The sequence below is a fragment of the Bacillus rossius genome, chromosome 7 (assembly GCF_032445375.1).
Source record: "Bacillus rossius redtenbacheri isolate Brsri chromosome 7, Brsri_v3, whole genome shotgun sequence".
NCBI classification, from domain to species: Eukaryota; Metazoa; Arthropoda; class Insecta; order Phasmatodea; family Bacillidae; genus Bacillus; species Bacillus rossius.
The window spans coordinates 40894118-40906798 of NC_086335.1; the positions used below are offsets into that span (position 1 = coordinate 40894118).

General features: G+C 36.9%; 1 protein-coding gene across 23 annotated transcripts in view; it reads left to right on the plus strand.

The window, feature by feature from the left end:
* The window catches only part of LOC134533881 (cytoplasmic dynein 1 intermediate chain), a 50452-nt gene extending 41791 nt beyond the window's left edge, over nt 1-8661 (plus strand). For all 23 annotated transcript variants that reach the window (XM_063371618.1, XM_063371620.1, XM_063371624.1 and 20 more), the window contains 5 exons: nt 1865-2119; nt 2293-2410; nt 3409-3640; nt 4869-5296; nt 5984-8661. In XM_063371618.1, the coding sequence (XP_063227688.1) occupies nt 1865-2119; nt 2293-2410; nt 3409-3640; nt 4869-5296; nt 5984-6151 (1201 nt within the window). In that variant the 3' untranslated portion in view covers nt 6152-8661. The remainder of the gene's footprint in view (nt 1-1864; nt 2120-2292; nt 2411-3408; nt 3641-4868; nt 5297-5983) is intronic.
* Nucleotides 8662-12681: the final 4020 nt, after the last annotated feature.

Consider the following 12681-nt stretch of genomic DNA (forward strand, 5'->3'; position numbering starts at 1 on the left):
AGGCATGAAAAAATTGATGGGGGGGAGGGGAGTTTTTACAAAACTGAACTAGAGGGTTATTTGTAGACATTTGCATATGTGATTATTTATTTAATAAACATTTAAAATGTAATTATAATAAGTTGCATTTAAAATGCCAATTTCACAATAATAGATGCTAATTTTGGGACAGATACTAATTTTTCCAGCCCCTGAACTGCTCAAATGTATCACTGAACTTACTCATTTAGTGAATTGGAAAATTTTACGTGGTCAACCAGTGATAACTAGTACTATTCTCTCACTATTGCTCTGATCTTCACAGCATCTATCTGCAGTCCAAGTCTTTGCTCCGTACATGACTATGGGCACGTAGTAAGTATTGTACAACAGTGGTTTCCATTTTAATGACACCTTCCATACATAATCTCTCTCACACCTGTAGAATGCATGTTGTCCTCTCCTATTTTCTCCATGTTTGGGCCCCTCTCTTCAATACACTTCCTAGATACTAGAAGGTTTCTACTTGTTTTAACTCCACATCTAATTTAATGCATGTCCTGACTTAATTTTTTGTTCCTTGTCATGACTATCACTCTTTTTAGTGCTAAATCTCATATCACATTTCCTCACTTCCTCACTCCATGCCATTAGTTGCTCTTGCACCTCACCTTCCTTTTCTCCCCACACCATCAAATCATCAGCAATCTTCAATCTTTTCTTCCACTATCTTCATAATTCTCTCCAACACTATAATAAATAGTATGGGACAATGCACTACCCTGCTTCACTCGGTTAGCTTGTTTGATCCACTTCGTTGGAAAAGAAGAGAAGCATAGAAAGTGGTAAAAGAGGAGAAAAAGAAATTGATGCAAAAATGGGCAGAGATGCTAAAAAAGGATGTGGAAGGAAATAAGAAACTGTTATATGCCAAGCATGGAGTAGGAGTAAAGAAAAGGGTCATACAGTTAAAATGAGAATGAAAAAGGAAGAATGAAGGAGACAGAAGAAGAAGAAGAAGAAGAAGAAGAAGAAGAATAATAAGAAAATAATGTGTGGTAATTATTTTGAAAAGCTGCTGAATCAAGATGGAAATGACAATGAAGAAGAAACAGACGAGCAGGATTTATTTTCAGAGTTGATTGATGAGGATGTTACATAGCGAAAGGTAGAGGAAGTACTGAAAAGGATGAAGAATTGCAAAGCTCTAGGGATGAATGAGTTAACAGTATAAGTGTTAATAGCAGCCGGAGAAGTAGGAATTCATTGGCTGTATAGAGTGATGTGTATTTTAGGATAAAAGAGGATACCAGAGGAATGTAGTTAAACGTTTAAGAAAGGAGACGGGAGAAGATGTGAGAACTATAGCGGATCACTTTGATGTGCCACTGTCCAAAGGTGTATATGAATATCTTGGAAAGGAAGATAAGAAAGGGCATGGCAGGCAGGTAAATGGCAGGAGGAACAGCTGAGTTCAGAGAAGGGAGGTATGCCGTAGACATGATTTTTGCCATACGACAGCTGATGGAGAAAAGATATGAATTTTGGGAAGATCTAGTAATGATATTCCGAAGGCATATTGTGAAGGCATACAACAGTGTGTTTGGCAAGTTGTTAAAGAAGCTAGTTTTAAAGAAGGCTTAATAAGTAGAGCAAGGAGTATGTATAAGGGAAACAGAAGCATTATGAGAAGCTAGAAGGATGATGAATATTTTACATTGTGTTTTTGTTATTTTTGTGATGTTTTGTACATATTTTCTATCCCTATAAATGTTTGGTCATTTGTTATATTTGTTATTATCTAATATATGTTCCAACATTGTATTTTTAAATCTACTTTGTTAAAGATTTCTATTTAACTCAATTTTTTGTGTTCTTTTGTTAGAGATGAGAAATCTCACCTTCGATTGTCATTGAATCGCTGGTTCTACGACGAGCGCTGGTCTCGCAACCGGTGCGTCACGTCGCTGGATTGGTCACCTCAGTTCCCGGAGCTGCTCGTGGCCAGTTACCACAACAATGACGATTCGCCTAATGATCCCGATGGCGTCTGCCTGGTGTGGAACACCAAGTTCAAGAAAACCACTCCGGAATACATTTTCCACTGTCAGTCACCTGTCATGGTTTCGACATTTGCGAGGTACTCTTATTCGTGGATATGTTAATGTTATATATATATATATATATATATATATATATATATATATATATCCCACAAATATATTTTTAGCTCTTATTTTTCTACATACCATATAGGTTTTAGTTTAAAAACTGCTTTGAGCTGCTTAGGATATTCTTTGTTCTGCCTTTTAGATTCCATCCCAACTACATCTTGGGAGGAACCTACTCGGGCCAGATAGTGTTGTGGGACAATCGTGTCCAGAAGCGGACTCCGAGTCAACGAACTCCCTTATCTGCTACTGCACACACTGTAAGTGCGTTGGTGAAAGATATGGGACAAATTTTTGGTTTGGTTTGTCTGTACATGTTTAGTAATGTAGTTCAAAGTAGTTTTCTGAAAATATGAAATTATTATTGCTGTTGGTCTCTTGCTTGCTAGCTCTTAGACAGAGCTGTGGTAAACACCAAAAGCCAAAATTTTTCAAACATATGCACATTGAATTGAAAATTTATTGAACACATCAGTTGAGTTAAAGCCATCTTTTACATCATTATTACTAACACAAATTAAAATACAACATATTACATGTATTGTACAAGGGAATTCAAATCTGGGTTGTAAGATTTTTGGTTGAGTGAATAAAAAGCACAGTGGTTTGAAAAATAGACTACATTATGGTTGTAAAATATATGGGATGGCTTGAAGGCAGTCTTTCATAGTGGGTTTGTGTATTTGTCTTAGTATGTTACGATGTGATAAGACAGTGAAGCTTGGGTGTTATTAGGGTTGTGTGTATGTGTATGTGTGTGTATACACACACACACACTTTGCTTAGTTTGTGTGTGGAAGGCAACTATTCATAGTATCTTTGAACATTTTTGTTTCTAGTCTTACAGGTGTAGGATATTGAGATGTATTCATATCCCCATCCCCCAAAATTCTAGACTAAAGCTACTGTTTGCATTTGAAATCGCACTTAAAAACTTTTTTTTTCCATTTTATTTAAGGGTAATGGATTATTCTTAGGGAAAAAAAACAATTACGCTGCTAAGTTTAAAAAAAATAGGTTTTGCCCTCTATAAATATAATCCTGCTCAAGCCCTTTGCTTCTGTATTTGATTAATAACACATTAAATACAGTAACACCCTGGTAATAAGTTTCACGAGAAAATGATAAATTTAGCCTTATTTCAACTTGCAATGTATGAAAACTATTTAATTGTAAACTTGTGATGAGACTGCACCTCATGCAAGTGTTGGACGGTGTGTTTGCCCGGGAGTGGACTGGAGGCGGGTCGTGTTGGCAGCACCCGGTGTACTGCGTGAGCGTGGTGGGCACGCAGAACGCCCACAACCTCATCTCGGTGTCGACGGACGGCAAGCTGTGCTCGTGGAACCTGGACATGCTGTCTCAGCCGCAGGAGACTCTGGAGCTGCAGCACAAGCAGGGCAAGGCCGTCGCCGTCACCTGCCTCGGCTTCCCCCACAACGAGGTCAACAACTTCGTGGTCGGCAGCGAGGAGGGCTCCGTGTACTCGGGTCGGTAGCCACGGGTGTGCCCCGACATTCTCCAGTTTCCCCCACTGTGCTGTGTGTGGAGAATTGATCAAAAGTTAAACCGTTAATAATCAAGAGAGCAGAAAATCATTGGGAGCATGGGGAGTAAAGAGGGCTGCAGCCCTTAGATAGGTTTGTGATATGATTTCTGAATGGCAGTCTGTTTGTGTCATTATTAACACTCTTGGTGTCTTGTCGTATACATTTCGTGCACCCCCCTCCCTTCCCCCTCCAGTTTTACGTTCTGGGTGAGCTCCGGAATGAGAGAGAGGCTGCAGTGGGCGGAGTGGTCCGATCCCATGCCGCCCATCCCGGTGATCTGGGTTTGATTCCTGGCGAGGTCTATCCTGGGGTTTTGGCAAATGCAGGGGTCAAAAATGGCCACTTAATTCACGTATGGTCACTTATTTTGTATCTGTCACTGCTATTTAAATAGTCACTTATTTGACAAATTTATTTGTTAATTTGAAAATCTGATTTCATGTAGTGTAACCTACGAAAAAAACTTTGTTTGTTCAGGTTGGAAACTTTTGCATTCTAAACTCTTCTGAACATGATCATGAATTTTTTTTTTATCTTGCATAGACAAATAAGAATGTTGATTATTAGTGAATGGACAAACGTTAAAAAAATGGACAAAGTAAAACACCAGTTAAGTGTTTTGTGTGTGCTGTGTAGCATACAGCATATCTGCTAAGTGATATCTAGCAATACATTTCTCAGTAGCCTAGACACTGAAAAAGATGTATCAGATCTGGTAGTTGCTGTTAACATTTAAAAAGGTGTAGCAGATTTGGCTGTTAAATGGTTTTATGGGTCAGTTTTGTGCTTCATAGGTACCCGGCTAAGTGAGTTATGTTTTAACAAAGCCTACCTACAGCGCCTTTTCCGGCAAAAACTGTGAAACATTTGCTTGAGGACCTAAAAAAAATTATGTGACCGTTGTCGAAAACATAAAAATAATTAACATTAAAGATAGTTGAGTGAAAGAATCAACACCAAACGTAAGCTGGGAAAATGTTACCCTGAAAAATGAAACCACTGGGTCAACTGAAAAACCATGACTGTTTTCTTATTCAAACCATGTTATCTGAGATTTGCTTGTCGGAGGTTGTCACGGTCCACATGAACCCTGTTGATCGAGACTTGATGTGCCTTGTTCGCACGCCTCTGTGCGTCTGGCAACGTGTTGTTCGGTGCCGTCCCCCAGCGTGCAGGCACGGCAGCAAGGCGGGCGTGGTGGAGACGTACGACGGGCACCAGGGCCCGGTCACCGGCATCTCCACCAACACGGTGCAAGGGGGCGTGGACCTCTCGCACCTGTTCCTCACCTCCTCCTTCGACTGGACCGTGAAGCTGTGGAGCCTGAAGGAGAGCAAGCCGCTCTACTCGTTCGAGGACAGCGGGGACTACGTGTACGACGTGGCCTGGTCCCCCATCCACCCCGCCCTGTTCGCCACCGTGGACGGCAACGGCCTGCTGGACCTGTGGAACCTGAACCAGGAGACGGACGTGCCCACGGCGAGGGTGGCCGTGGACGGCAACCCCGCCCTCAACCGGGTGTCGTGGACGCCGTCCGGCCTGCACGTCACCGTGGGCGACGACCAGGGCAAGATATGGGTGTACGACGTCGGCGAGGTGAGATCACGCTCCCCTCCTCAACCTTCCAGATGAGTGCATCAGTGTTTCACAACATCTCACGGTAGTCGCTGCAAAATTATTGTTTCCTTTTGGTGTGTGTCCAGTACAATTTTTACAGATCATAACTTGATCAAATTCCACACAGAAGTAGTTAAGAAAATTTAACTGTGGTTATATTGATTTGATTCAGTGATGCTAGATTAAAATGTAAGACAAACTCAAGCATGATAACTTTGAATATAAGGCAAATGTAATCCTAGGGCAGTTTAGAATTAAAGAGCCTTTAGTTATAAAGGCACTCTTGAATGTTGTGCAATCTTTATTATAATACTACAGAGGCATAGATCATTTATGAATTGTGAATAAATGAAGATGTAACAAGCGGCAGCTTGACTTAACTCTAAACTAATAAAGTTAAGTTTGCATATTCGTATCTGTGTTTTGTTCTCGTGCACAATACCAGCCGGTTCATAAGTCTTTTGAATTAGTAACCTTTGGACATACTGTAATTCAACACTAATTGCAGTTTGGAAAAAATCTGTAATCACATATTTTATTTACAGTTCACAAAAATGAAGCCAATACTTTTAACTGCTTCCCTTATCAGTTGCTCGCAAAGTGGTGAAGTGACTTGCCGCGGACGGGCTCGTGCAATGTTGCGACTGATCGGCCGTGGTGTTGCAGCAACTGGCCCAGCCCCGACACGACGAGTGGACCAAGTTCATGTACACGCTGCAGGAGCTGAAGAACAACCAGGCGGACGAGGAGATCGACAAGCTGAACATGTCATCCGGACAGAGCGGCATCGGCAGCCTCGGCAGCCTCGGCAGTCTCTCGACGCCCCTGCGCTAGCTGCTCTCCCTCGCCACGGACTGACGTAGTGTCTTGTGCTCCGCCAACATTGTCCTGTGCATTTGTATGCAGGAGGGTGTCCGGGCAAGTTGTAGTTGGTCGGGAAAGGTTAGAGAATTCACTTGAAATCCTGGAAAAGTCATTCAAATCTTTCATTGAAAGTAATTTGAGGGTACAATGTAATTGCCATCACCAAAACCGTGAAAGCAAATATTTATAATTTTTTTTTCCAGATGGTATTTTAGTGCTTTTACACACTATGAAATGGCGCAAGTGAGGTTTTGTTTGAAATAAAGTGAAAAAGGGAACTGAGCCTTGGAGGTTGAAGAGGCTGAATTTTCTTTATTTCTTTCAGAAAATTGAAAATAAATAAATAATTTAATAAAAAAAATACGGGATATTTGTAATTTTGGTCATGAATATCGGAGAAATTTTATTACAAATTTTTGTGGATGCCCTGAAATGCAACTCCAACAAACATGCTCTTTTGAATTTTTAATTCTGTATACGTTTGAAATAACTTTGCTTGGCCAGTTACATTTATTAGTAATTTTATGCCAATGGTATTTAAATGCATTAGTGTTTTAAAATACCAAATATTTACTACTGCAGTATAACTCTGACATAGAAAGTGATGTGGGATATAGGTAACTTCAACAACACGCCAGCTAGCTGGGTCGGCTATGACACTTGTTTTTACCGTTCTGTCTACAAATAAGCAGGTCAGTGTTGGCCTTGAAAAGTTTCTTGTGTGTACAGTCTAGGACTATACTTTGCATACGACCAAAATTCACATTCAGTTTAATTTATTACATTGCTGTTGAATCCGTCATCGTCAATTTATGTTATTGGTCAAGGCTTTGAATGAAACAGGTAATATGAATGTAGTTGTTTCTCTATAATTGCTATTTGAAATATAATAACTGTTGCCCATTCTGCGATTCTGAGCAAATAATATGATGTTTATTAGCTAGATTGTACATAGTTTTATGAAGTTTTGCTTTGCCTCATCTCCGAATAAATCATTTCCTACCTCTGACTTCTAAGCAGCTAGTAGTAAACCTATTTATTTGTTGGTGTTGAATGCAGTAACTAAAACTAATATAGTAATCAATCACCATTTAAGGAAAATTTATTATTTTATTGTTAAAGCGATTGCCTGTTTAAGAATGAAAAGCAATCATTTATAATTTTGTAATATTTATTGCAGGAGTGTTTCAGAAAATGGTACATTATTCTGGTTAGAAGTATTGTAAAGTCATAGCAAATGAAGTTCATAATTGTACTTAGAAGTTATTATTTATGTTTACTATACTTGCTAAAATTGCCTAAAAGAAAATAAGGATTAATAAGTAATGGAAACGTGTATAATTTTTTATTCTCTTACAGGTATTAGTTGTTAACCATCAGTATTTTTTTAGTATGTTTTTTTCTCTCTTGCTTTAGTGAAATTTCTGAAACTCTTCTTTTTAACAACATAGAGGCTAAAGTCTGTAATTGTTTTGTTACCTGCTATGTACTTTACTTTGTTTCTTTAAATTGTCCACAGTCACAAATAATTTTATTTTGCTTAAAATTCTGAATGCATAAATTTACATATTCGGACATATATGTGCTAAATTCATGCGATGTATACATAACATGTTAGTAATAAACATCACTTGTTGAAAATTATATACTTTATTGTCATCTAGTTGATGCAGTTTAATGTCAAAATATGTTTGTATATTTTTACTGTGTCTTGCATGGTTAAATTTTTTGTTGTATAGTTTGGACACCAAAGAAACAGTCAAATTTAGAAAATTAGTGAAATTTATTTTTGTGTGTGTGTATACATACATATTTAATTTCAATTAGATGACCTGTAAATTTTGAGAATTTCATCATTATAAAATAATAAAGAAAGCTTTGATTACATTCAAGGCACTGTAATTTGTAAATAGTGTTTTTCCAAAGAATGTTTTGAAGTTCTTGCAGCTCACACATCTTGAGCAAATTGAATTATCTGGTATTGTGCTTACCATTATGGTAGGCATATACTTTAAAATATTTAAATTATTTAATTTTCATGCCATTCTATTGCAACTGTTAGGTTTCTGCCGTGTGGCCGAAAATCCCTATAATTAATTAACAGTTATATGATAGGGTACTTGCAACATCTGAATATCAGTAGGTATGTACCTAATTTTTATTATGTTATTTTTCTTTTTCACTTTGTGGACCTAGTTAACATTACAGTTTTTGCTTACATAATTTAAACAGGTAAATTTAACAAGATATAATTCTGCTCTTGTACTTTTTATTATAACATCACATTTAATTAGTCATAATGTGATTTTCAGTATACTGATATTTGTTTTATTTTTTTTATGGCATTTTTAATTTATGTTTTAAATATTTAATTACGATGCCAATATAATACCTACATACACAAGATGCTGCTAAATACTTGTTATTAATTGTGTTGTATATTTGTTTCTAATGTTTTAATAAATATATGATTTTGAAAATGAGCTCTGTTAAAGTTAATTAGTATTTATAAGTTTATTGTTTTGTATGTAGATGAAATTAATTCTCAGTTTAATATTAAATAATAGAATGTTATAAATATATCCAAAATTAATTTCTCTTGATACTGAAATGTTAAGGTATTTCGAAAGCAGTGCAGTAATTTTTTTTTTTTTTTTTTTTTTTTTTTTTTTTTTTTTTTTTTTTTAATTCTGTATACGTTTGAAATAACTTTGCTTGGCCAGTTAAATTTGTAATGTTGAAATTGTTTGATGTCCATTAAGCTAAGGTATGAAATGCTTGGCTAATTTAGAGTTGAATTTGAAAGATTTTTATACCTTAGTTATAAATAATTCTTAAACAAAAACTCAAATTTTTTCCCCTGAAATCACCATTTATAAGCATTCATCCTAAAACGAACTGGAGAGAGAGTAATTAGATTGTTTATTTTCTTATTCCTTCACATTTTAAATATCTAAATTTAAAAAAAAAAACTTTATTGCCTTGTGAGATGAACAATGAACGGAAAGAAAATTGTATGTGTCATCTAACTTTTTTCAAAGGTTTTGCCAGTGGCAGGGAAGATCGGTATGACCGGTTGGAGTCTGGCAGTAGTGTTTGGTCTCTCTGTACCTCGTTGGTGCTGAGCGAAAAAAGATCATGAAGTTTGTGGTCCTAACATAGGTGGTTTGTTGAATGATAGTTGAGTGAGTGTGTAGGAATGTTTGTTACTAGGCTTCTGTGAATACTGTTTCCTCCCCCCTCCCCCAATTTGAATCAAATATCAAGTTATTCACGAATAACAAATACTTTTCAACTAAATACAACAATTATGTTAAATTTTTTTTTACTCTTCTCAAGAGTCCAAGAAAAAAGTATTCCAAACTCTGTAAATGAAAGATAGATAGATAGATAGATAGATTATATAGATTAGATAGATTAGATAGATTAGATAGATAGATTATATAGATTAGATAGATAGATAGGTACTGAAACAAATCACACTTTTAGGCCTAATTTTTTGTATAGTAAAATGCAATAGAAGTAAGAATTTATAAAATAAGGGCATTCTGTAGTAACTAATCATGCCCATAGCACAAGTATGTAAAAAAAAAATCATAATTTATACAGGCCGAATGAGTTAATTTTTATTTGAATAGGTCTGAAAATTCCGTAAATATACATAATACTGATGGAATTAACATAAATCATAATTTGATATTACGTGTACAATACAATTTTTGGAAATTCGGTGCTACCGTCTGTCTTTCCTAAATATTAGAGGTGGTAAAAAGAACAGTTCCAAACATGCACAATGATGCCATATTTATATGATTTTGTATGTTGATTTAACACTTCTTTTAAAAATTTATGTAAAAATCCCCAGTATACAACTTTTTTTTAATGCATTATTTATTAAAGTTTTAAAGGGGAGAGACATCAAAATGAACTTAATTTTTGCATCGTCACCAAATTTTAGATTTATGGCCATGGCAAGTGACACAAATAAAGTTGTTTCCAAAGGAAATTTAATCTGCTGTGATAGCAAGCGCACACAGAATGTATATAAAAAATAAACTTCAAACTATTCGTTTTCAACTTGTTCCATTTAAACTTTTCTGATTTGCTATTGAATGCAGCGCTGTTGCAATGTAAATTGCGGAAAATGCTTTGGCATAAAGCAAGAAAGTACACCTATCCCTCACTTAGCACGTCTTCAGATTGTGCGGATTAATTTAGCGTGATGTAAATTTTACTGCATCAGTCTGGAATAGCAGGTCTGTAAATTTCAGTTAGCACGAAATCTCGGCAGGCAAAAAAAAGTCTTAACACGACGCCATGAAGTCTGTTTCAACTTATGTAAACAACAGATGTGCCATGGGATACAATTAGCCAAACAAGGGGGGAAGAGAGTACACTATCTGCTGTTGTCAAACATCAGCTATGGCAATTTAAATTGGGGCTATGGAGTGTAAACGATGAAATGTTTTTACGTCCGCGCGTATGCCGCCCTGCCATACTGTTGTCGTCTGGCGACAAACCGGGCCGTGAACTCAGTCTAGCCAGTGGCAGGGAATTCACTGCCCATTCAGCTGACGGTAACTGTATGTGCTTGATCACTCCTAAAGCATCGTGTTCAAGTATTTGAGACAAAACTAGAGTATTACGAAGTGTAGATTGTCATGAAGGCCACGCTTATGTTGGTCGCACTTTAGTTTTAATCAAGTCAACTGTGCGCACAATCGTACAAAATAAGGACTCTTAATAAAAGTTAATGTAAGTCTGATGCTGTTGGTTGTACTAGCGGGAATATATTTTACATTAGATACCGGAACAGAAATGAACAGATAATTCATGTGGAAAAGGTTGTTAAATGAATGTTGCAATGAAAAAAATCATCATTGGCCTGACAGGATTGGTATTAACCAGGTGGTTAATGAATATGGACTTTAATTTTTGAAAAATTAAAATGTAACTATCGGGACAGTAATATCGGTTTTACTGTCAGTAAAGGATGGTTTGGAAAGGTACGCGACGTGAGTTGAAGGTCATGCCCGGGCGGACAAGTCAGCCAGCCGACTGACGATAAAGTACATAACCACGTATCTCCCGTTATGCTGCGTCGTATTTGTCATACAAAGTGCGATGGGAGGAATATAATGATAAATGGTGTGACATATTTATAGTTGAGTGTTATTCAACGCATTTATATTACGTAAAGTATATTTTCCTACACAATTTTGGAATTAAATAAATTAGCCTTGCTATTTATGGAAACTAATGCTTCAGAATATGCAATTTTGAATAACACGAGCATTTTTAGGAACGAATTAGTCGTGCTAAGTGAGGGATAGGTGTAATGCATTAATATTAAAGGAAAAATTACTGCGAAAAAAATATGTTAATCATGGGAAATTGTAAATCCCAGGTACATAAAAATTAGGTTCTACTGTACTTTTTACTACACGAAACACCAGGATTTATAATGCGATGTTATGGACAGTTGTGAAAGCTAATAAAAACTAAACTTCTGTAGCCTATTTTAGTAGCTTAGGTAAGAAATAATTTGAAAAACTATTCAATTCAAAATGATGAATCGAATGTAGTTATTCAATTCAAAATTTTCGAGTAGCAGCAGACTAGCAGACCCCTGTTTGTTACTCAATGGTGCCCGAACTGCTGAACGGATTTGGATGAGGTTCGGCATGCAGCTAGCTCATTACCTGGATTAACACACAGCCACATAGTACTATGAAATTCCAACCCTAATGGAGTGAAAAAGGAGTAAATTCATTTTATAATTTTATAACAGAAAATCATTGGTCATAGACATACAGTAAGTGTGTGTGTCATTTCTCACGATCATATAGTTAGGTCTGGTAACTTTATATCCTCGGTGAGGCCCGTGCATTGCAATCGCAAGTCAAATCTTTTGTACAGCTCACAGAGCTATGAAGACCTTCATATCTATACACATCGCTTCATGCAGAACAGCGGAGAACTTAGCAGGTGGAACTAAACACTCAGATATCCGGATACTCGACCTTGGAGAACACTGGTCGCATAGCATCTCAGCGTGCCACTGAGACGGCTGAAGAGGCAGATGTGAGCGGGTGCGCTATTGCTCAACAACAAGCTCAGCATTAGCAAACATGTGCAATGAACAGGTGGGGTGTTTTTTAAAAATGTACTCTGAACTATGATCTAACTTTAGACTATCAAAATTGACAGAATGAATAAGGCATGCAGATTTTGTGGAGCACTAAAATGGAAGGAAGAAACAGCGGGAATGTGTTGTTTTGGGGGCAAGGTAATCATTCCCACGTTGGAAGAGCCTGTGGATTCTTCAAAAGATCCTTTTTCTGGTGAAACTGATGAATCATGGCACTTCCTTAACCAGATAAAATATAATTCATGTTTCACTTGATCTCATTCGGGGCAGATAGAGTTCTTGCCATGCCTGAATTTACACCTACGTTTATGGTGCAGGAGAAAGTTTACCATAGAATATGGTCATCACC